We start from the raw sequence: 25,680 nt of genomic DNA on the forward strand, positions 1-25,680 counted from the left end.
GCCCGATCAGTTTGGTGATGGGTCAGTGGGTGATGGGTCATCTCTTCAACAGGCTATGCAACGGCACCCTGACTACCATGAAATTTCCCCTTGTGGGACTAATAAAGGTATATCAATTCAATTCAATTCAATTAGTTATTAGTATGAAATCCTTGGACTCATTGTCAGACCCTATGCTGGTCCTGTGAGAGCATGCAGGCATTTCCTGGAGGATGAAGGAATTGATACCATTGATTGGCCCCCACGATCATCTGACCTAAATCTGCAACATTATATTGATTTGACGCCACCAAGTTGGACCTCAGACTGTTCAGGAGCTGGTCCCGCAGAACACCATCCATCATCTGTTTGGTAATACACAGTATCATTTTGTGTTGCTGCAATGAAATCTTGGTAAAATGAACTAGGCTGCTGCATCATTGGTTTTTGAGTTGTTTTTGAACTCAGCCTTCTGCAGGGTGATTGTTTTAATTTCCACCAAATGATGCAGTGCCCTTTTGTTCCTAACACATTACCTGGTCCACATCAGTCAGATATCCAGCATGATGTTTTTTTTCCCATTGAGAGCTGATGTGTTTTCTAAGTGTTCCTTTAAATTTTTGAGCAATATGTAAAAATGTGAGCTTTCTGTTTTTAACCACAAAAGCACCAATCCAATATGATCAGTTGGATATCTGTCCAACAAACTAAAACAATCAGATGGAGTAACCCTGTCTGTCTCCTACAGAAAATACATTTGTACACAGTAAACTTGAAACAGCAAACATTTTTCTGGGTTATAACAGCTTAACACAGGATGCTGTTATATCATTTCAAGCACTTGTATTCACACTGCTCTTCCCCATTTGTTATACAGATATCAGACACAAAGTCACTCTGGGAAGATTCATCCATCTTTTTTCATCACCACCTTCCTCATCACCTCATTCTCTTCCTCCTCCTCCTCCTATCCTCATATTTTCTGCCACCTCCTCTCTTCTGCCTCTGTTTAAAGCACTTGTGTCAGCTCTGTCTCGCTCTCCTGCTGTCCTCATCATTCAGTCATAGTGCGTGGCTTGAGTCTTTCCATCTTCACCTTCACCCTGCCCCCCTTAAGCTCTTGGCTTGCCCCGAAGGAAGCCTCTTACTTACACAATGCACAATATCACTGCAAACAACGGACACGGGTTGTAAATACATCTACACAGATTCTGCATAGAGTACATTACTTACCAGTCTGTCCCGCAAAGGGAAAGGACAATTTACATCACAATTTTATCACATTTATAAAACAAAAATTAACATTAACCCTATTTTTTAAGTTCAAATTCTAAAGAAAGTAATTCCTAACCAGCCAGTGTGTTACACTAAGACTGACTGATTATTTTTATGTATGCACTCCTACTATACACTGAGTCTTTTCCTGAAAAACACACAAACTAGCACACTGATACTCCAGAGACCACACCCACACACACACACACACACACACACACACACACACACACACACACACACACACACACACACACACACACACGCACACAATCTGTCCCAGCTGCTCTGTTTTTGCAGATGAAAGTGTATAACGGTTCTAGAGGAAAGCATCAAACACAGCTGTATTAATATTAATCTTCATACTCAGAGTAAATAAACTGCTCCAGAGGAGTGTCCGGCATAATTTTAAATAATCTGTGCTCTTCCCAGTGGTTCATGTAGTTAAAAATCTCAAGGAGTAATGAGTAGTGTGTGTGTTTGTGCATGTTTGTGGAGTTCACGAAGGCTGCTCTTGCCCTTCACAGAGTGCAAACTGCAGTGGCAGGATGTAACTCTACACCGGTGAGAGAATGTGTGTGTGTGTGTGCGCGTGTGTGTGTGTAAGTTTACGATAACTGTAACTATAATGGCAGAGCCACAACAAGCACCTTTCATGGTGCCTGAAAGTGAGGCATCACACTGCTGTCCCGTCCTTCTCACACAGCCTCCGTCCTTGAAAGCACATGGATGGGAGCATAGACTGTGGGGCTCGTGTTGGCAACGAGCCGACATTATGGCTGTAAAATCACACTGCAACATTTTTCATGTTCTTTTGAATTTTAGTGACATTTATGCAAACTAGCTTGTTGCTTTGTTTGCATATTTAAAATGTAACAATTTCAAGCAGCTCGTAATCCACGCAATAATTACTTTAATGTCAAGCGGAATTTCATGGTGACAGCTTTATCCCGAAAATTGTGTTTTACACTGAGAGAGTTTTACAATACAGTATATTCAAGGGCAGTTTGGCTTACAGCAGTTTGTCTGCTATAAGGCTTCAACCAGCATTTCCACATTATAATATGTATCTATATTATCTGTATTTATACTTTATTTAAAGTATATTTTTACTGTGAGTTTTGTTCATTCATCAGAGCCTATTAATTCAAACATTTTATTCCAAAAGACATGGTGAAAAGAAAATCTCTTTCTGAGTGTCGTCAGAATTTTATGATTTATGGTTTGATGACAAGATCATGTTAAGTGAGGGCTTAAAATGAAGAAGTATTGTCCAACAATGGCTCTAGTTTAATCCACTAATGACATGTAAGAATAAAGAGACACATAGCTGCAAGATAGGTGGAACTATACTATGTCTGGCCATTTATTTCTTCATTTTGTGCATTTTGCCTGACTGATAAATCGATCTGTCAGACCAATACCGATATTTAGTGATTTAAGAATCGGACATTCCGATATCTCGGTACTTTCTCTTTCACACACGTGAAACATAAATAATTTTCGCTAACATTTGTTATAGTTGTCTTTGTTCTAAATACCTTGAGGGAAGCTGCAGTGTGCCCTCTGGAGGATAAACTATGCAACATCAACACGCATAACATTGTTTCATCGTTTTTAATTGTCATTGTCTTCTGTTATGAATGCTGATAAATCAGAAAATAGCTCATATCCAAGGATGATATTAGCCTGCTAACAAATTGGTAGGGCTTGAGTTTGAAAATATCTGAGTGGGTATCTTATAAGCATCCAGTATAACACTGTTTGATATTAAAGTGTGCTCCTGCTAAATTGTATGTTAGAGACTGAATTCCTCAGAGGATGTTATTCCTGGTTCACAGAGCTCTGGACTGCAGGACATGAAAGGCTCTGCCACCAGCTTAGGAATGTGAACACACACACACACACACACACACACACACACACACACACAGACACATACACACACAGACAGCTCTTTAAAAAATGATTCGTCTCTAATCTGGTCTGTATTATGATGGCCATGGTACGAAGCATTACAGAATTGTGCGTATGTGTGTGTTTGTGCGCACATCTATCACAAGGCTCTGGATGATTTATTTATGAAATGTGATTTTTCTTTCTGGAGCTCTTCAGCCTTGTAACGCAAGCTCATGCGCTCATTCACTCAGTCACTTACTCAAACACACACGCATGCATGGACACACACACACAGAGTGGTCGCTCTCAATCATACTTTACTGTTACATTGATCTACAGTATTTGCGCTACCAAAAAATGATTGTTTATTTTGGGATATGAGGATTTAAATCCTGTGTGTGTGTTTGTGTGTGTGTGTGTAGGTGTGTGTGTAATATTTAGTGTGTTTCTTCCTGCATGTGTGCCTATATTGTGTTTATGTTTGAAGTTACTATAACAGTTTCTTTTTCGCCCGCTGGTTTAATCCCACACAAAGTACCATTCCTTTTCCTTATGACTCACACTGTGACAGCTCATTCCCACTGAACAGCCGGATGCTTTTTATGTCACAGTGTGTGTGTGTGTGTGTATTCAGATATTTTAAATTAACAGTTATACTGAATTGCATCAGAGTCCTTAAAACTTTAGTTGAATAATCTTTTTAATTATGTATTGCGATGCCTTTTTGGTTGTAGCTCTATGAAACAGAGTCTTCAAAAGTGGTGGGTGGAAAAATGGAGGAGAAAGAAGAAAATATTCATGGGAGTGGGTGTGGCACAGATTGCGTGAGTAACTTCTCTGCCACTTCTTTGCTCTCTGTGTGTGTATGTGTGTGAAGTGAAGCCAGTCACACTGAGTGACTGAGTGAGCTCATCTGTTCTGGGGGCCTATAAATATTGTAGATGCCATGCGCCTGCAGTAGACCTTCTCGGCAAGCTACTGTATGATGTCATCCTGGCACACCTCTAACTAATACACACACACACGCACACAGCTGTGCTGCCAAGGCCTAACATCCATGGCAAAGCTAGGGTGTGGTACGTAGGTAGACAGGGATGCAGAGCCCATGGATGTTGAATAAATCAAAGAAAGCTTAAACTATAGCCTTTCTTTGCTCGTTTTTCATCTTTCATCTTCAGTTAAAGTTAATATTAGTTTTATTTATATAGCACCATTTCAGAACCACTCATCTACAGAGACTCTACAGTATTAAAGAGAAAGAGTCCCAGTGATCACGTGAAGCTCCAATGAGCAATCACTTGGCAATGGTGAGAGGGATGAATTCTCTTTAAAAAAAGAAGACACCCCCAGCAGTACCAGGCTAATCAGTTAACTTGTGTACCCACCATCACTTTCTGATCTGTACTAACTAATCCAGCCAGTGTTGATTTCTTTTGAAATTGCCCCATGCACAGAAGGCAATAATTGTTTGTGTAAGCTGTGCATGAGTGTGATGTCACTAGACACCTAAAGTACTGGCAAGTGCAGACTCTGTGAGGGCAGTTCATCACTAACACCATCTTCTTATGCAAGCTTCCAATATTTGTAGTTGTATACACTCACTTAACATCTGACTGAGTACTTCTACACAAAGAACTGGCCACATTTTAAAGGTACAGTGTTTAAAATCTCACCACTAGATATCAGCAGATTGTAGACTGCAGTCAACTGAGCTCTTTTTTTTATTAATCCAAATGAGTGGGTGTAAACATTTGTGAAAGGAGTCCAATATGAGTCGATGAGTCAGTGAAGCTCCTGTTCGACGACAGCGATACAGAGGTGAGTTCATGAGGATATCCTGAACTTCTCTGTCAGTAAGCGCTGGTGTTGGCTAGTGTTAGCTGCTGTTAGCTGCTGTTAATGAAGTGTTTGAAATGGACCTAGCATTGCTGGACTCAGACACTTAGCAAACAAACTCATACAATGTGAGAATGTCCAAAAATAAGCTGGCATAATGTTAGCTTATAACTATAATTATAATATATATATATATATATATATATATATATATATATATATATATATATATATATATATATATATATATATATATATAATAAATATATAACAACTGTTCTTGTTGTTAGCCTTCTCATTGTCAGCTGTCTGGCGACGGGAAGATGGCATGTCTAATCTGCTGACTATAAGTAATTGCGACAATATCGAGAATAAATAAATAAGTATGTTTATGCACATTTGCATGTGTTAGAGCCCTGACTTCAGTTCAGGAGATGAAGCTTGAGGTGAGGGGGCAGAGGATGACATTTTATCCAGATGCCATGCCATGTCATGTTGTCTCCTTAGCATTTTTGCTTCTTTGTGAAGAGAAATCCTTCTATACAGGTATGATCCTTTATATCTTGAGTCTGAAGGTGCAGACATTAATTAAAATTTGCCTTGAGCACAGTCTGAGTGAATACCCATTAGGTGATTACTGTGTGCAAGTTTGAATCTGACCAATCCTGTGTCAAGTTTGACGATTCTTAGAGCTTCATTGCATCTCTTTCCATACTGTATATGATATCAAGTATCTACAATCGGTTCTTCCCGGTTGTTCTTCCCTGGCCAAGCATTTACCTTCCTTTCACAGTGAACAGAGGATTCCCCCACACAGTCCTTCAGCCAAACCCACTAACACACTGAGCTACTGTGCTTTGGCAGTCGATCATCGGCAGCAATCAAGGTTTAGGCTACACACGCCAGAGAATAAACATGCACACACACACACACACACAAAAAACCTTCACACATTAAAGACACAGACACAACAGATTGTTGATCTTGTGCAGGAGGAATTCTGTTTGTACATCATACCAATCAGATGAGAAAATATGCACGCATACACATACAGTGCTGCTGATAGCTCATGCCCTATGGGATAGAGGGTGTGAGAAAGCAAACACCATAGCCCCCCCTCCGTATTTCCCCGGAGATTGAATTTGCAGGGCTTTGAGAGATGAGGAGGAAAAAGAAAAACCCTGAGCCTGCACGTGAACATAAGCACCCAAAGTACTGCATGTAGAGTCCAACTGACCTGACGACTGACAGATAGAGATGTTCATGGGGCACAAGGACAGAAAGCAAGACTGAAGCCTCTATATCAGGAATGCTATATTGTACGTGTAGCAGTATGTGGGTGACTGTGGGACTCTTTGGCGCCATGTCGTTAGGGTGTGGGGAAAACTGGAGGGACGGACGTATATTCTGTTGGGTCAGCATTAAACAAATGCCAGCTAGATGTGGTGTATTCCCACTGGGTAGTTGTGCGGAGTCTATATGTTTGTGTATGTGTGTAAATGTGCATACGTGAACATATGTGTGTGATAACAGTGATGCACTGCAGGGGTGATCAGGAAGGAGAAGGGATTTTTTTCACTGCCAAAAATGACAGGAATAAAAATAACTTGAACAAGATGACTAGGATAAAATAAACATGCTGACCTGGAGCACACACACTCACACACATTTAGCTGATCCTGCAGTTTTAACAAATGCCCGGCTACAGCATCAGTCAACTCAAAAGGTTTTTCCACTTGTATTATTTGCAAATTCCTGGCTACAAGTAGTAATGATTAGCTATAAATAAAGAATAATGCCACAGCCTTAAAAAGAATTCCCTAGAGTGTGCTGGGTCAAATTCTCTAAATCTAACAGCCTGGAAGGATTAACAAATTAATAAAAAAAATAAAAGTGGGAATATTACATAAATTGAACAGATGAATTAAAATGGTAAAATGCCTTGAACTCTTATAGAGTAAGTTTAAGAGTAGGAACTATAGAAGCTATGGAAATGGTATAAAGAGATAGAAGAACAGCAGCCAACACAAAAAAATGTTTCTGAAGACATACAGCAGGGAAAAAAAGTACTGCAAAAAAGAATGTTTTCTTTTTCTTTTTCCTTACGCTGTGTGGGAATGCTACGATGCACCCACTGCCCTGGCAGAAAGTCTACAGTCAATCTGGACCAATTAGAGCACAGATATGTGGGTGCGAGAGTGTGTGTGTGTGTGTCTGAGTGTGTTCGCCCTCCAGGGTGCTCCAACCCCCCATAACACAGCTCACGCAAGATAACAGGGAGAAGAGAAGAGAAGACAAGACAAGACAAGAGAAGAGAAGAGAAGAGAGGAGAAGAGAAGAGAAGAGAAGAGAAGAGAAGAGAAGAGAAGAGAAGAGAAGAGAAGAGAAGATTTTGTCATTTGGGACACAAGATGCTGGCTGAGAGCGAGCTGAGAGAATAAGATACAGAGAGAGGAAACACAGGATCAGATGGAGAAGGCAAAAAATGAACCGGTCACAATGACAAAAGGATGTGACTGAAACTGGAGAAGTAGAAGGGTGGAGAGGAATATCCAAGGATAGCAGCAGAAGTGTGTGTGTGTGGGGGGGGGGGGGGGGGGGGGGGGCATTGCCTAATGCAGGCTACAGAGCTTTACATGATCTTTATGTAACTCAGCTACAGGCACTTCCTCTCTGTCTCAGTGTTTCTCCACCTCTCATTCACACTTGCCCTCATTGCCATGCTCTCTGTCTCATTTACAAGAGGACTGTTTCAAAATTTAAACGCCTTTCTGTGGAGTGATTTTAGTCACCTTCACTAAACTTGAGCTGAGCAGATGAGTGTGCACTCACTACAGCACCATTTTACACAGGGCTTGCAATTAAAATCGGAAATTATATTCTTACAGTACCCCTGCGATGATGTAAGGGGTATTAGCTCACCCTTTAGACCTGGAAATTGCAAGATTATAAAGTCATAATGTTTTTCTAAGGTAATGCAATCAGTGTTTGTTATGCTGCACTTGTCCACCTAATTCCAGAAATAACATGCTGTTCTGGTGTCATATTACGGATGGAAACTGTCCCCATTACATACTGTAGACTGCAAGCTAACGGTGAACATATGAATCATTCTAAACTGCTAAAAGTGTAGGGGGATAACGATTAATGGTAGGTAACTGTTTTAGAAGTGACTTATAGATTTGTGAAGTAGGAGGATTTACCACTGATGTTAACTAAGGACAGCACAGTTCTAGTCAAATAAGAGTTCAGTTTTGCATACATTTGGAAAAATGTGACTGGGATTTTTTGTTTTTAAAACAACAAAGCATTCTGAATCTGCTAAAGCTCTGACTGACTTCTTATCCTCGAGAAACAGCAGCTAGGGCTTAGAGGTATCAGAAGCATCCAACTGCACCAAAGTGACAGGAAGAAAAACAAAGAAAGTTGAAACAAACTAAACAGACCACTTGACACGTTGAATTAATCAGGAACTTCTGGGATTCTCTGTTAAGGAACGGTGATGACAACACGCATACCAGAATAATCAAGGAAAGCTCCTCCTACCTTAAAAACCTTTTGAAAAATTGGACAGTAGCAACTTGTAGTGGACACTTTCTCTTCTAATACTGTTACTGTGCGTCGAGCCTATCCTTGATCAATTTAAGTCTGATTGTGTTAGGGACAGACTGAGAGTCAGTGTGAGTGAATGAAAAGTGCTACTGACGTGTGGAATTTAGGGCAAGAAGAGACGTTGTGAGGCATATGGCGGAGAAAAAAGAGGAAGGCAGCTAAGTGTGAATGATGCTTTTCTTGCACTGGGGCAGACCACGTCACAGGCCTCATTATTATAATGGCCACCACAATGCTTACTGACCTTCATCATCAACAGATAAAGTTGGCCACGGAGAAAAAGTGTGTGTGTGTTCTTCTGTCAGTTATTCAGGCAATTACAATATGAGGGGGAAGATGGTCTAGGCTATTAGCATTGTAATTAAATGTACCACAGGGGCTTTACAATGCATTTAGCAAACAAAAGATACCATACAGGCAATCTTAATAAATGGACACACACATACACCCATAATGTAATGATTTCAGGCTACTACAAAGGCTCACTGGACTTCCTGGTTTGGGTCAAGTCAGTGCACACATGCACTTCAACTTGCATGTTAATAAAACCCTCATAAAAAAAGCAAAATTGTGACTTTTATCTTGTTTTGCTTTATCACGGTAACACGAGATGGTAAAATCAATCGCACGCTCGGTCCAGAAACACTGTGCGAGGAGAGTGTGGAGGTTTGTGCCGAAGTACAACATTCTAGCAGCAGTGCTCCCATCTAGTGCTCTCAGAGCAAAGCTGTAAGTACATTGAGCTAGCTGAGAGATATGAAGAATTATGTGGCAGAACGATAGCTAACTAATAGACCTCTCAGTGCACACACTTAAAGCCATCACAACTGATAAGACAGAAGAGTGAGGGAGCGAAGGAGAACCATTCCTTGAAGAGAGAACAGATCAGTCTTTTACTAATGTGTTAATACGGGTATTGAATCTTCACTGACTCATAAGTATTCATAGATTTCTGGTTTCATACAATGTGTGCATTATGAAAAACAAGCAGACACAAAAAACAATTTAACCGAAGATGATGACGAGAGGTGCTGGAACAAGTTCGGCTCAAAGAAACAGTGACAGAACTTGTATTTGTGCGTGCATGTGCGCGTGTTCGTGTGTGTGTGCACATAAAACTCCGCACAGTGTCTGAGTTGAGTGTCTACACCAACCCACGTGTCTGTGAATGGAGCTGGAAGTAAATGAATAACAGACTGCAGCTGAGAACTGAGGCATGTTGTAGGTGGTGCTGAATAACTGGCTCTTGATTTAATACAGAGACTAGATGATCTAAAGAGCTATCTGTGAATGTACATGCACCAAAAATATCTTATTAGTTCCTCCAGTATGTACTCCGTGAACTCCTGCTGTTTAAATCAGCCGTGCGCTGTGTCTGTTCTGCACGGAAAAGTCAATGTACTGTGGGTGTCATCATGTGTACTTTGATGTCTGGCCAGACATGATGGTGCTCTGAGCTGTTTAACATCTCACATCAGTACATACATCTTTGTGTGAAACACTGTAACTGTTTATACACTGATGTGTGTGTAGCTGTGCATGAGTGTGATGTATCAGCCCAGTTGGACACTTACGTACTAGGAACTGCTGACTGTGTACAGGCAATTCATCACTGGAACCGTTTTCTTATGCAAGATTTCAGTACGTAGTTATATGTTCGTGGCCACTTTATAGAATAGAATAGAACAGCCCTTTACTGTCACTGTACATTTACAACAAAATTGTAGAAGGATCATGCCAATTAAATACACCATTCAACTGCTTGTTAATGCAAATGTCATATAAGTCAATCGCATGCATTAGCTATTTAGATCTGGTCATGATGCCCTGCTGAACTTAACAGCAAGCTTAAAAATGTGGAAGAAAGACAATTTAAGGGACTTTGAATGTGGCATGGTTGTTGGTGCCAGATGGGCTAGCATTTCATAAACTGCTGATCTGCTGGGATTCTCCCACACAAACATCTCTAGAGTTTACAGAGAATGGTTTGAAAAAGAGAAATCCAGTGAGCTGCAGTTCTCTGATAGAAAATGAGTCTTCGATGCCAGAAGTTAGAGAAGAGCGGTTAGACTGCTTGGAGCTGATGGGAAAGAAACAGTAACTGAAATAATCAGTTATTATAAACAAGGTATGAGGAAGAGCATATCTGAACACACAACACATCAAACCTTAAAGCGAGACTACAATTCCTACTGGCTTAACAAAATTGGCTAACAGAGGATTTGAAAAACATTGCATTTTCGGATCAGTCTTGGTTTCTGCTGCAAAATTCGAATGGTAGGGTCAGAATTTGGTCTAAACAACATGAAAGCACAGATTTGTTCTGCCTTGTAGCAGTAATTCAAGTTGTGATGGTGGTGTGATGATGTGGGAGATATTTTCTTGGAACATTATGAGTCTCTTAGTGCCAAATTGTTTCTGACCATGTTTACAGTGTACCCATCTTCTGATGGCTGTTTCCAGCAGGATAATGTGCTCACAAAGCTCAAATCATCACATCAAGTGGGTTTTTTTGAAAATAACAATACATTGACTGTACTCAAATAGCCTCCAAAGTCAGGAGATTTCAATCTAATAGAGCACCTTTGTGATCTAGTAGAACCAGAGAGTTACATCATGGACGTGCAGCCAACAAGTCTGCAGCAACTGTGTGATGCTATCACATCAATATGGACTAAAACCTCTGAGAAATGCTTCCAGCACCTTGTTGGATCTGTGCAAAAAGGGGTGTCCAGCCCACTACTAGGAAGATCTATCCTGTTAGGTTGACTAATTTTGTAAAATACAAATAAAAACTCATATTTTATTTTTCACAGCTCTTGCCCCTTTTTAGACATGAAGTAAATAAATGGAAACAAAAAACAAAGCAGAGAAGTTTTTGTGTACATATACATTAAAAAACTTCCAGTATTATTTAAACAAGCTTATGGTTTTATGTTTGTTAAGCATTTTACTCCCTTATACATCTTTTTTTTAAACTGTTAACGAGCTAGTTCATTAGTGCTGGGACATTAGGTAGCAAGTGCAGCGCCCATTCCATTTCAAGCACTCAAGATAAAAGATGGAGACACAAGACCTAAAATTTACAGACTGATGGATCTCACTCTCGACAAAATCATGTTTAGCTAAATCTGAAGAAGATAGAACAGACTAATACAACTTCAAGCGCAATAAAGCCATGTTTTCAAAAATAATTTTCTAGATTCAGCATTTACACATTTATATATTAACAACTGGTCAATTAAATAATGAGTAATTCTAGAAAATTTAGCTAGTTGTTTTAGCTTTATGCTAAGCAACAGTCAAATCAGTTGATTATCTATTCACTTGACTATGCCTTTTGCACTGTCTATAATGTTCGACCAATATGATTACAAGTAGAAAACAAAGTCTAGTATCCAGTATTTGTCTTGGCCTGTTTATACTATAATCAATGTTTTCCACAGAAAGGCCTATTTAGAGTGAAGTTTGTCCTAGCAGTGTCAGAGAGTGGGCGTCTAATGCCAGAAGCATTAGAGCCGGCAATCGCTCGTACCTGTCCAGGACCAGGACGGAAATACAATCAATTAATGCTAATGCTGATCTGATAAATGTGCAAAGAGGCAAAGGTTTGCAGAGATGCTAGCCATAGCAACTTTGATGTTATCACAAGTGTCACTAAGCTAAACTTCGCTCTGTTACTCAGCAGCTTCCATGTCACTCAAATTACTTAATAACTCCAGTTCATGAAGTCCAATGATATTTTCATTTTTCAGGGGTAAATATCACTAATACGTGCTCATTTATGATCCTGAAATTGATGCAACATAAATAATTAAACAAGTACAAATAAACACATGTTAATGTATGCCTGTGGCCAGTTCATTTCATACAAATGCATGAAATACTTCAAATAAGCCATTAGCTATTTACGGCAACATTTGCCTTACTGTGTCCTCATCCCAAATCCTGCTTTTCACTTGCACTGCTATGCTCTTGCAGATCTGTGTGTGTGTGTGTGTGTGTGTGTATGTGTATGTGTATGTGTGTTGGTGAGTGTGCGTGGTATTGACAGCCAACAGTGGGGGGTGGGTGCTATGTTGTGAGACACTGACAAGCTCTATTTCATGGAGGCAAAGATGCATTTTGAAGTTCTTTAAATCCTTTTAAGGGTCCAGCAGGAGACTTAGCTTCTGAAGCTGCTGCTGCCTTTGCTGCTGTTTATGTCTCTTGCTGGGGAAAAAAAGATGTCCCGAACCCAATGTGTATGTGCCCATACAAACACATATTCAGAAAAGTTTTTATGTACATTTGGGAAATGTACATAACAACTAACCACAATATTGAAACCATTTTAACCCTATATCTTACCTACATTATGTATTATTTGGAGACGTAAGAACAATGCATCTGTTTTTGGAAATTAAAACATGCCAGTAACCAAGTAGGTTTTAGTACCTTAATGTATCCAGCAGGTAAAAAGTGAGAGTAAACTGCAGCAACTTATCAAAAAAGTACAAAATAAAAATGTTCCAATCGGATGTAAAGTGAACTATCTTTGCTGACAAACTGGCAACCAATGCCACCAGCACCAATCCAACCTCCTCATGAAGCCTTTGTAGGACTCTAAAATAGGACTTTTGAGAAAAATGCATTATATATTGCCCTGGGATAACAAATCCACAGAGTCTTCCTGATACAATGGAGGTGTCCACCACTCTATGTGGTCTAGACCATAGGTGTCAAACTCTGGCCCACGAAGCCATACAAAATTGCTATTAGAGCTGGCCTGCCAGTATTATACAGTGCATGTACTGCTAATGCTACAATTCCCAGAATGCTCTGTTGGTGTTTTGGCACGTCAGTCATGACAGGACCCATTAGCACCCTCTCCTCTGTTGACCATAGTCATAGCAACCATGCAAATACTGCCATGCTACCTATCCCAAAATGGCAAAAAGAAAGGCAGAAAACAGGAGCTTTCTGGACAGGTGGGAGAATATGATGAAAATTTGATAAATGATAAAATGATAAAAATTTAATTCAGAAGGCTGCAAATACATTTTTTATTTAAGAAATGAATTCCACTGATGTGTTATTTAATTGGAATTTTGATTTTGCATGTGTGCAACATTAGGTTATATATACGTTTATATAAGTTATATATATTGTTTAGTATTAAGCTTTGCTTGTTCCATATTCAGTTTTTCAGCAAAACTTGTTTGAGTCCATAAGAAAAGATTCCTTGTTATATTTGGAGGAAGATTTTTTTTCAATGAATATTAATGTTAGCCCGCGACTTTGATCCAGTTTTGAATTTTGGCCCACTGTGTATTTGAGTTTGACACCCCTGGTCTAGACTAAGCTTCTTTCAGCGATTCCCTTACTCACAATGGGTCGCCACAGCAGATGAATATACATATTTGATACTGCACAGACTTTCACACCGGATGCACTTTCTGACACAACCCTCCCCCAACATTTGCGTCTCCTCCTGGTCTCAGTCACGTGTTAGCCAAATGTGTTAACCACCACACTATGGAGCCACTACTACTCTGTTCAAGACTGTGGAGAAGACTGGTTAATAATCAAAGGATGATGTTTTTCAAAATAAAACTGTAAGGAATTTCAGGATTTTGGCTACAGTAGATATTATCAAAAGATATTGTAGGTAACAATAGACAGTCCTATATGGACAAAAGTATGGGTCTACTTACTTATACAGGAGCTTCTGGTTCTGAAAGGTGGTGCAAGTGCGAGTGTCATAAACCTGCATTCTTTATAGAAGCCACCAGATTTTGTATAGGTTGCAAAAAGACTTCCGGTTCTATAGAACTCCATGGGAAAATGGCACTCCACAGCAACCTCTCTCCTGTCTCCTTTGCTGATTTTGGCTCATACTGTATAAAACATTGAGTCACTTTCATACGTTTGGCTAATGACAGGTGATTGTCCAGTTGGTAGCCAACGAGAGGGACCATCTGATTAGCTTTGTTGTCCTTATACATTTTTCAGTTATACACTTATAGATTAAAGATTATTTGCAAAATTGCATGCTGTTTTCATACAGTGTCCCAGGAGTTTTTGGAAACGGGATTGTTAGTGCAGTTGGGTGTTTTTTAAAAATGTCTTTGGGAGCAGAGTTGATGCATGTGTTTTTCTCTCCCATATTTCTGAACATGTGGGAGCATACAGATGTAGAGGATACATGATAACCTTGAAGTCTATAACCTTGGGTTACTCCAACATTTCTTTTAAATATACTTACTTTCCGACTTCCACATCCCAATAGTACAATATTAACACCTCTCCCCACCCACTGATGCCTTATCTTCTATTCTGAGGGAGTAGCTGTAGAGAAAGTGAACTGACAGAGTTCCAATAGTGTAGTTGTTAGACATGGCAGGGCCACTGTGGGCTTAACTGCTGGCTGGAAAACTTCATCTCACATCCCCCTGCTCTTCCTCCCTTTCTCTCATTCTGTCCTTTCCTGCCTCCCTCCTTCATTACTCTCGCCTTCCCCCTCTGGTGGTCCTGCAACTCCAATCACTCTGCTCTTATTACCAGAGAGAAGGAACTTACACACACTCATAGACATATAGTGGCTTTCCATTCTTCCTATTACCAGAGCATGTCCCTTGCTGCTGGGACCTGTCAGGTATGCTTGATTCAGCTTTTTTCCTGACTTTCTGCCTCTCGTTGCTAAATCTTACACTGTCTTTGTAATTGCGACTCTCTTTACCACCTTTCTTCCTCCTTACCTCACCTTCTTTGCTAACCCAGGCAGCCAGGGGAACAAATTGGTGCCCAGCTGCGCTAAATGTGCCTGGTGCTGAGAGCCAGATGGTACTGGCACGGAGAAGGAGGGAGCAAAGGATGGCTCCTTCTGAGAGATGGAGCGTCTAAGCCATGGCACAGCAGAGCAGCATGGGGGAGCTAGCTTTGCACACTAATAATCTATTAGTGTTCAGGGTCCCCAAAAGCTGTGCAAAGGCCCTTGCCAGGGTCCACTGTGACCTGCTCATAGCTTTGGTGAATAGGAGGCTTAAATGAAGACTGGACAACATACAGGAGGGAGCATTATGGAATAACATGCTGAGGAGTGGAAGGAGAGAAGAAGAGAAGATAAGAAAGAGGCTCAGAATGAGAGGTGTGATGTCAGCTGCTAGAAGATGAATATGTTGTTAGTCTCACTTCTGATTTCTCGTTTGTGTCTCTTTGTCTGTCTCAAAATTAAAAATGCAACCACAGTAATGAACACAGCAGTAGTCAGATGATAGCCATGTCTTAAAAAAGGCCAAAGACAATCAAAAGAAACAGACTTTTTTAGATTTCAGTGAATAGTTATAATGTAGATGGGATATCCATCTCAGTTGAGTCTGTAAGAACTTTGCCCTCTCTGTCTTTCAGTGTCATACCTTCTCTCTCAAAATCTCCCTCAATCTCTTATTTGTTCCTCTTTCATGGTTTCTTGGCAAATTTCAGCTGCTCACTTCATGCTCCACTTTCCCCTACATCAACCCAAATTCCTCTATTTGGCGCTTACATAACACATAGGATAGGATTTGGGCTTCGATAGCAGACCAATCAGATGCAATAATTTTTCATCTGACTTTGGCCTATCCTCCTCAATATTCTCCTATCGTGGCACACAAAGCCGCCTAGGCCATCCATGCATAAGCAACACTATCCGCAGGCATATTCGTTCACACGTACCGATGCACAGACTCAAGTCGACATGCAGACTGTGCATGCTGACATTTAAGGAAATACAGACGGTGTGTGCATCATTGTTCGTCTGTGGGTGGTGCAAATCAGAATGGCTAAAATAAATGATTATTCTTGTCACTGATTCATCTTTGGGTCGTTTTCTCAATTAATAAGCGGATTGGTTAGTGTGTAAAACATCTAAGATGTCACTCTCAATAGAACTCGGGGTACTGTCTTCAGATGTATTGTTTAATTTTTCCAACACTCCATGGATGAAACACAACCATCACATTTTTTTCCTGCAAAATTACTTATTAAACCAATAAATGATCAAAACACTTGACCTTTTTTATTTGGATTAACTCATCGATCAATTGGTCTGTAAATGTGAAGTTGTGTGTTTATGCCGTGCTGAAAGGTTGCTTGTCTTGTGATAAGGTCAAGCCATCTCCAAATACTGTGCAAGAGCACCTCAGAGCACTCCTCGTTTCTTATGCGATCTAATGTATATTAACTCTGACACCCCTTCCCACTCACACCTACAAGTAAAATACTAGTACAGTAAAAGTGGCTGAGTACCAAGCCTGTGAGGCTTAGCTCTGTTGGCCTTGGTTCAAGTAGTGTGGAATAACTCTATCTGCGTTAGCCAGCACAACACGTACACCAGCACTAAGGATATATGTTTATTCACTGCAACACAGACATTAATTAAAGCTGATTAGCTTCTTTCTCCTTTCCTTTGCCCACATTGATACATAAATAGTGGAAAAATCATTCTCCAGGCTATCGTTTTCAAAAAGTTAGTAAACTGTATTTCTAGGCAATATTAGAATTAAGCTATCTTAAAGATTAAAGTGATTTATATGCAGCACCAGCGAGCTATAATAGAAACAAATAAAATGCAGGGACTGTTTTTCCCTTTTGTGTCTCTACTCTTTGTTGCGCTCATTTTTTAAATCATTATTATTTTATGGAGCTAAATATTTTTTTTAAATATATATTTCTAAGTTTTTCTGCTTCTTTGTACATTCCCTCACATACCAGGAATTTGCTAACATCCATGGGTCCTTATACTGAGGTGATGATTGTTATTCTCTCACTGATCCATTTAGAAACAGTCACATAAAATTGTTCAGAAATGCACAGGAGTAACTGATGGTACTGAGCAGGCCAATCACAGTGCTCAGTGCTCAGAAATGAATGAACACTCTGTGGGGTCACTGCTTAAACATTATAAATTAAACTGTTGTGTGACAACGAAAGCTAACGAAATGTTAGCTGATGTTACGTTTTTGACGTATCTTCGTACAAAAATATTCAGAGGAGTCATGTTCTCCATAGAACATATTATTTGACACACATACAGTCTAGATTTAAGAAGAGTACAAATTTAAGAAAGAGGCTGCTTCGAGTACTTGGGAGTTTTCAGCCCCCCCACCCCCCACCCCCGCACACACACACACACACACAAAAACAACAAAAAAACAAGGAACTCTCTGCAGATCACGGTTAGGGTATAAAACAATTTCAGAGTTTTGAGTGTTTTTCATGAGCACAGTGGACTCCGTAACTTTGAAACTGATTACATTTGAAAGCACCAGGATTCCTCTAGAGTTTAGTCAAACTAAATAACCAGGTAAAAATGGCCAAGATCAGGGAGGTAAAAAACCCCAACAAACACCGCCAATCTTCAGTGATCTGCAGTGTTATAAGAAGCTGAGAGGTGGACTACCATATTATCAGTGCTCTGTCTGTCAGGCTTTTAGAAAACCACTGTTGGGTAAAAGATATACAACAACCTGTTTGGAGATGGAAAATATCAGGCACTGCAGGTCACCTGGTTAATACCATTGCCACGATCAAGCATGGGAGTGGCAGGATTATTCTGTGGGGATGTTTTTAGCTGCAGGGACAAGGAGGCCAGTCAGAGCTGGCTGGAGTATAAATACAGCCAAATACAGAGAGGACCTTGAGACTTAGAGGAAATATACTTGGAATGCATGAGACCGGGGTAAAGGTTCATCTTTCAGCATAACAATGACAGGAAGCATATTGTGAATGAGTAGCCTAGAAAAGCCGAGGTTGTCTCTAAAGAACATCTGTAGAGACATCTAAAGACCCTTCATGTGTAGGTTTCCACACACACACAAAATACATGAGAAATTAATAGTTTCAATACTATTAGAATGGGAGCTTTACATTTTGAGTTTGATAAATTAAAAAAGAAATCTAAAAGCATGCATTCTCTTTGTCGAGGGTTATTGGAGGTAGATATGGAATGTGTCCTTTTCACACAAAAACTTAATTTTCAAAATTAAAACATTTAAAAAGTAAAAGTGCCTGAACACTTTGTGAGTTGCGATACAGAAGCAGCGTGGTTTGAAAAGCACACCTCTGCCTCATCTCCCCTCTGATAATAGACTGTGTTGAGCTATGGACAAAGGTCATTTGCAAGAGTAGGAGGAGACAAAAACTGTCTGAGGGAGCAGTTAATGGACTAGTGGGTTATTGAGGAGTCAGGTCAACAGAGAAAATGTGAAAGAGAGAGGGAAACGGGACAAGAGAAAGAACCAAAAACTAAAGCTAGATAGGTGCAGTAAAAAAAAAGATGCACCAAAGTCAGCTGTTTTCAAATCTAGCCTTCGGAGAAGACACACCAACCCCGAAACAGTAATACCTGAAGCAAGGCAAGGTTGGAGACATATGCAAAACAGTCAGATTGCATATGGTTTTTCGTGGAGACACAAAGCTATGTGTGTTTATGAGTCTGAACAACAGTAAGGCAGCAATCATTGCTGCGAGAAGTCAAAGAAAAGGTCATTAATGTGTGTGAGCTCAAGTAAACAACAAAAATACTTGTGTATATGCGTGCACGGAGGAGCATATCAGTGGGGACGGGGAGGGTGGAAATAGAGACAGTTGTTTTGGAAGGGCAATGAGATCCGTGTCTGTGTCCGTGTCTGTCTGTGTGTGTGAGTTTGTGTCCCTTCATCTCTGTGTACTTGTATGCTGGCAAAAATAGACAGTGTTGTGTCTGACTGAAACAGGTGTCCAAACATCACAACACACACTCTCACAAACACACAGACTATGAAACTCAATAAAGAGACATCCCGCTCTTTATTCATCAAAAAGTTTTCAACATGATGTCGACCAGTTACATTTTAGAAACAATGATTAATCATGAAATAATCATTTGATTCTTTGAACTTCGTAAACTTGTGGAGCTCTCCAAAAAGCTGGATTGTGCTTCTCAAGCACCTAATGCTTTGAGCTCTGCAGGGTTGACATTTGGTGACTGAACACCAGTTTCTTTACTCTGTAAATAGTTCTTGCATGTTTGGACCTGCACGTTGGGTCAGTGTCCTGTTGTATAAGGAAAATGGTTCTAATGGAGCCCCTATACACAGGGTATGGCATGGACCGATAGTGTTCCTTGTTGTAAATCACTTTCATTCTGAACATGTTTTTCAACTTCTAAACTAAACTGTCAAATTTCTTCACCATGCTTGGAAGATGGTATCAATCAATACTCCAAGCATCTTTTAATTTTTATGCCTTGTTTCACAAATCTTTCTGAAACAGCCCGGATAGTTCTCAAGACCTTTCCCCCCCAATCTTCTACTGAAAAAAAAGTCTGTTCTCTTAGCTTCTCCTTTCACTGGCCAGTCTAGGTTTTGTCTTTGTCTTTGCAACTCTGCTCAGCCAGAACAACACAAACAGTTGTTCTCTGTACTGCTGATAATGAGAGTGGCATTTTGTGGTTCATTTAGATATGAAGCACCTGTCTCCCAGATTTGAGACTTTTAACATGATAAAACTTGTACAAGGTAAGAGAGATGGCTACTGAAATTGGGTCTCTGTTCACCTCTATTGGTATTCTATTAGAAATCCATTAATCAATTTTTTTTTAATAAAATGTGCTTTTCCATCACAAAGAAGGAGATTTCCAAGGGACCTGCAACTTTTGAGTGACAGAGGATTCACTGGATATATATATAAAATCTTACAAATTTAACAAATCTATCGCTCACTATCTACCCTCTATGTTACACACACATGTATACATATGCGGCATATGGAGAAAGCAGGCATATGATATGGCTGCTTTCTCTTCTAAAGGTCGGAACTGTTTTCTTCACTCAGTAAAGTAACATTGTATGTGTGTTTGTGTGTGTGTGTGTGTGTGTGTGTATAACATGAGCTTTTGTGTGCATGCTTGTGTGTTTAAAACCTAATTTGTCTATGGGCAAACCCATCTCTGAGGGCTGTATTAGAGGCATTATGCACTGTAATGGGCTGACATGTTAATCTGAAACTCTATTCTCTGTAGCTAATGAACATATCCATCCTAGTCTGTGTGTGTGTCTGTGTGACTGTGCATGTGTGGCAAAATGGCAACGTCCCACTTTCATGATGTTAGCGAGGCAAACACAAATGCCAAGGTGATGGAGGTTTGTGTCTTTTGAACAATGACAACGCTGAAGAGCGCTGAATTTTTGAATTGCTCCAACGGTGCATTTTTACATGTGTGCATGTTTGAGTGTGCATCTTTGGAGGAGAGACATAGATCTGACAGATTTGGGTCAAACTAGTCCCGTAGAGTCAGAAAACCTACAGAAGACATAACAAAACACTACACACAAATGCACATGCCTAGTAGGTTAAGATAACAAATGTTTTTTAGGCAAAAGGATAAAAAGAGTGCTAAGATTTGGGAAAAAAGACTGTATTGCCATGCCAATGCATATACATCAGAGGAGTAAACGCACACATACAGAGAAAACCTGACATACCACACACATGTAGGCACTCATAACTAGAGGGCTACACAGCAGAGGCGGCAAGCGCAAATGCAAAACTGTCACATTGTAAAGTAGTTGAGGGCATAAACACACCAGCTTTGGTCATTTTGAGAGCAGCAGCAAATCACCCTAATTACCACCAACACATATAGGAAAGTGGGGTCAGGATCATTGCCAACTGCTACAACGTTGCTCTTACACACAGTATTCATCACACCCAAACCTGAGATTTCAGAAGCCATATGTTATTCTTTTTCCTCACACTTCCCCCTCATCATTGCAAAATGCACACTGCAATTTCTAATAATGCATAGACGCCAGACAATCCTCATTCCTCAGCTGTGCAGAACAAAACTGAGTCAAAATCAATTGCAACTGAGACTTTTTTTTCTTTTTTATTGGTTTCTCCGTCTCACTGCCTGCACTGTCCGTTGCATCATCTCTCCATTCTGTGGATGCTGTGGAAATGACCACAGGTGTGTTTGGATGTGTGCATGCACAAGTTGAGCGTGGTGCTTTAAGAGAGAAAGCGAGAGACAGCTTATGCATGTGCTCGCCAGCTATAATGTCTGCATAATGTCCCCGAGGTCTCCGACTGTATAACTAATACTCGTATTATTGCTAGAATAAAACATTACGCTGAACCCAGCAGGATTAGAAAACAAGCATGACAGCCTCTACCCACTCTCTCCCTCACTGACACACACACACACACAAACACACATATATGCATGCATGTGTAGAAGCAAGCAGCCCAGGGCCATGTACACTAGCAAGCAGCCATGTTTCTTTCACAAGAGGCTGCAGCGAGCTTGTCATCATCAGCATGATTCTCTCTCTCGCTCTCTCTGTCTGATACACACACATGCACACCGTACTGTGACATCATGCCACGCATTTAGGGGGGGGGGGGGAGGAGGTCAGAGGCTAACATAGCTTTATGTGCTGAGGCTTCATTGTCGTCATGCTCTGTGACTTTAACAGCCCTTATACAGCTCTCCTTTCTCTTAAAGACACACATAAGGGTGACAGATGTCAAAGATGGCCCACAATACAATCAAGTCCTTTTGCTCCAATTGCCACTGACAGGCCGGTCACCACATGCAGAGGTGTTTCCACTCAGTTAATTACTGTTAGGCTCTGCCCTCCCTTCTCACAGGGAGGGCTCTCAACGCCAGGCTCAGACCTCTACACACAGAGTCAAGCATCTCTTAGTGAGTCAAAATCTTCCATTTATTTTTGACCCACCTTTCAACCCACTACATTACCTTTCTGCCTACTAGACATTTAGATCTTCCTTTCTGGCATGCTGCCACTTATGAGCTTTTGATGTGATATAGGCCTGCATATCCCCATCATCTTCACAGATATCCCAGGACGTGAAGGAGTGTTAGATGGGATCCCCAGAAGATATAGTCTATAAATATTAAATTACATTTTAACAGGGGTGCTATCCCAGGGTCTCAAATTCTGGCAACAGAGCAAGGTAGATCTTGCTCACTGAGCTATTACCACCAGACCTATGCCATTCATTCATTCACATTTTTATTTAAATCAGCACGACTCTCTTGATCGTAAGCCTCTATGTTTATGGTGCCAAAGACTTTTGGGGCCCAGGATAGCTGACTGGCTAGTGATCCCTATGACCAACCTATAACCTCTCATCACATAACTCGGCAAATCATAGCAACAAACCGAACAGGAAGGATGCTTCTCCCTCTTGGAAAAAAAACAACAAAAAAACCCCCAAGGCCATCTAATCCCACACCCAAACCTGACTCTCCCCCTCCTTCAAAGGCCAGCAGCTCCTCACCTGAGGCAGCGCGGCGTTGATCTGCCGCTGGAGCACGTCCCTCTCGTGCAGCGCCCCCTGCAGCTTGGTTTGAGACTGAATGAGAGTCTCCTGAGTCTCCCTGAGGGACTCCAGCAGCTTGTCCCTCTCGTCCAGCATGTTGACCATGAGTTGTTCGAAGTTGGCCTCCTGGTCCGAGCCGTTCGGGACGCCGCCGGTGCCTCTCGGAGGACCAGCAGAGTCTCCTTCGCTGATGGTCGGCATCACCTCACACATCATCTTTCCTGCTCTGTGGTCTGGGCAACGCTATAGGACAGTGTCGCTGTCGGGATTAAGAAGGAATATGTGTATGCGTGGGGGTTATAACCCTGATAAACAGACTTACAGTAACTGATAAATAGGGCCCATTAACGCCCCGTAGCAACCCACATTCAAGGCAATCGCAGTTACGCACCTTACTCCCAGCACGCTGGAGCTCTATTTTTCATGCATCAAACGTGCGATCTTACGCTTTATATCGCCATACCTAATCAGAGTGACTGAAACGATGAGACGACCGCTGACGTTTCATCCATATTAACCGGCGTTTTTTCACCCAGTGAGCCGATCCGCCCTGCCCGGCGCGCCATGCACTCACATGTACAAATCCCGGCGTGATGTGATTGACAGCTCAGCTCAGAGATAGACGGGTACGTTTAGAGGGGTGGTGCCCGCGAGCGCGACGGAGATCATAGTAGGTACACTGATAGGGAAATTTAAAAAAGCAGCAGAAAATATCGGGGAGGAGATCGGCGTCCTTATTCCCGTGGATAGTGAGAGCGACTCTTATCTGCATCCGCCTTCTCCGCTTCCATCTCTTCACACCGCCGCCGAACCGATGTTCACTCCTCCTCCCAGTCCCTCTGTCACAGAAACACACACTCGCTGGCGCGCGCCCCCACAAACCCACGCGCACACATACACACACTGCAGTTGTCACCACCAGGCTATAGAGCTTTGGGAATACTGGGACCTAGTCCCCAGGATTACCCTATAAACGACTGCGCCATGTGTGCATAATACAGGAGTGAAGTGATCATTTATGTCCCCTCGAATCAGCATTCTACATTTAGACTATACTGCAAGTTATGGCTCAGAATTCAACCTTAATTGCTGAAGTGTAATTAACTTCTCACATCAGCACCACTAAGCACGTTGCTGACCTGACAGCTCCTGGGACTCGATGCCCATTCTAGTGACATCAATTCAACCAAGCTGAACACAGTGTATCTAGTGTGGAGCACACCCTGGAGGACTTGAAATGAACCCGAAGATTGCAAGCGTTAGGCAAATTGGAGATGTAAACTTGAAACAGAAATCACCGTGGGTATAGCATTTTGGCCAGTCTGTCATTTTTGATGTGCAATGTGTAACCATTGACCTATGTCAACTGCACACTGTGTCAGAGATCAAGAGACTTTTAATGTTTATTTCTCACGACTTTTTATGAGTCATTGTGGGTTTGATGTATTGCTTTGAGATTTCTTTTATAAATATATTATTCCAGACACATAAACAAGCACCAATTTTAAAAAAATATATATATAAAAAAAAATACTCATCTTGATCTGTGTTCAAGTAGCAGTGGCAATGCTATTATAAATATCTTTAAAAACAGGAACTACAGTATTTCCAGGTTCTCCAGTGCAGCTCTCCATAACAGTCCCAGTTTCTCAGGTTCTGAGATGCAACCCTCCACAGCAATCCCAATTTCAGTTGTGCAGCCCTCCACAATATTCAAAGTTTCTGCAGTGCAGCTCTTCACAACAGTCCCAGTTTCTCAGGTGGCCCTTTAGAAAAATGAATTGTTGATTTAGATTGTTGTTTGAAGGCATTCTGTGTGTTGCAGTTTTGTGATTCTTACTTTTAGTGGTTCTCTGTGGTTCTCTCAAAACTTGCAAATGCATTAAAAAAATATGTAGCAACATTTTCTCATGTAACACACTAGAGCTCTCCCACAAAACTAAGCCACTGCATTTCCAAAAATCAACTGTAATTGCTGTTATTATTTGAAAAAACAAACAAACTGTGAAACATGGTGAAAAAGCGATTTATAGAAAAGTGATGAGCAAAGAGAAGACAGTTATGACTGATTATACCATGATCAGATCTGTAACGATATGTGCAGATGGGCCTATGCGGCCAGTAAAGGCAAAACTGGATGTCACTGAGATATTGCATGTGAGAATGTATAAATTCTTCCTGAAAGACAGAGAAAAATTAATTGAAGCTGGAGATTTTTGAATGAGATGTGTGACAACGTCTGAATGATATGTCACAGCTCATGCCAACCAGATGTTGTAAGTTTAATAACCCCACAACCACTACTTCATTATGTTTAGCTTTCACAGACCTGAAAAGGGTGCTAATGTAATGTCAAGCACGCTCTATATGTATTAATGTTGGGTTGCTAAATAATAATGTTCAGTCTAAATAATATCACAACTGCAACTGTCCAAGCTTTTGAGTTTTTAGAAGCAGTGTTGGTTATTTAACACCACCACCTAGTGGTAGAACAGATTATCTGCAGCAGTGCTTCAAACCAATATTTATAATGCTGACCTTGATGCGTTCTTTTCAACAGAAGCATGTTTAGTTTAAGTGAATGAAACTTTTTTTGAATTAGGTCTTTATTCCTCTCTCACAGAAAATTCAGCATGCGGCCTTGAGTGGCTGGCAATTTAAACTCCATGGTCAGAAGTTACTTTTGATTATGTATTTTAATAGTATTTTAAAGGTAATGTTTTTTTTCTG

At 40.8% G+C, this 25,680-nt stretch overlaps 1 protein-coding gene across 3 annotated transcripts in view; it reads right to left on the bottom strand.

Moving 5' to 3' along the window:
• The window catches only part of ppfia4 (PTPRF interacting protein alpha 4), a 61,498-nt gene extending 37,733 nt beyond the window's left edge, over window positions 1-23,765 (bottom strand). For 2 of the 3 annotated variants that reach the window (XM_006784412.3, XM_006784410.3), the window contains exons 1-2: window positions 23,414-23,765; window positions 22,909-23,209 (exon numbers count right to left, since the gene is read on the bottom strand). In XM_006784412.3, the coding sequence (XP_006784475.1) occupies window positions 22,909-23,166 (258 nt within the window). In that variant the 5' untranslated portion in view covers window positions 23,167-23,209; window positions 23,414-23,765. Of the gene's footprint in view, window positions 1-22,908; window positions 23,210-23,341 lie in introns of all 3 variants that reach the window. The other variant, XM_006784411.3, reaches the window with a different exon arrangement.
• Between the last annotated feature and the right edge of the window lie 1,915 nt (window positions 23,766-25,680).

Source organism: Neolamprologus brichardi, chromosome 5, assembly GCF_056152115.1.
Source record: "Neolamprologus brichardi isolate AB-2024 chromosome 5, ASM5615211v1, whole genome shotgun sequence".
Lineage (NCBI taxonomy): Eukaryota > Metazoa > Chordata > Actinopteri > Cichliformes > Cichlidae > Neolamprologus > Neolamprologus brichardi.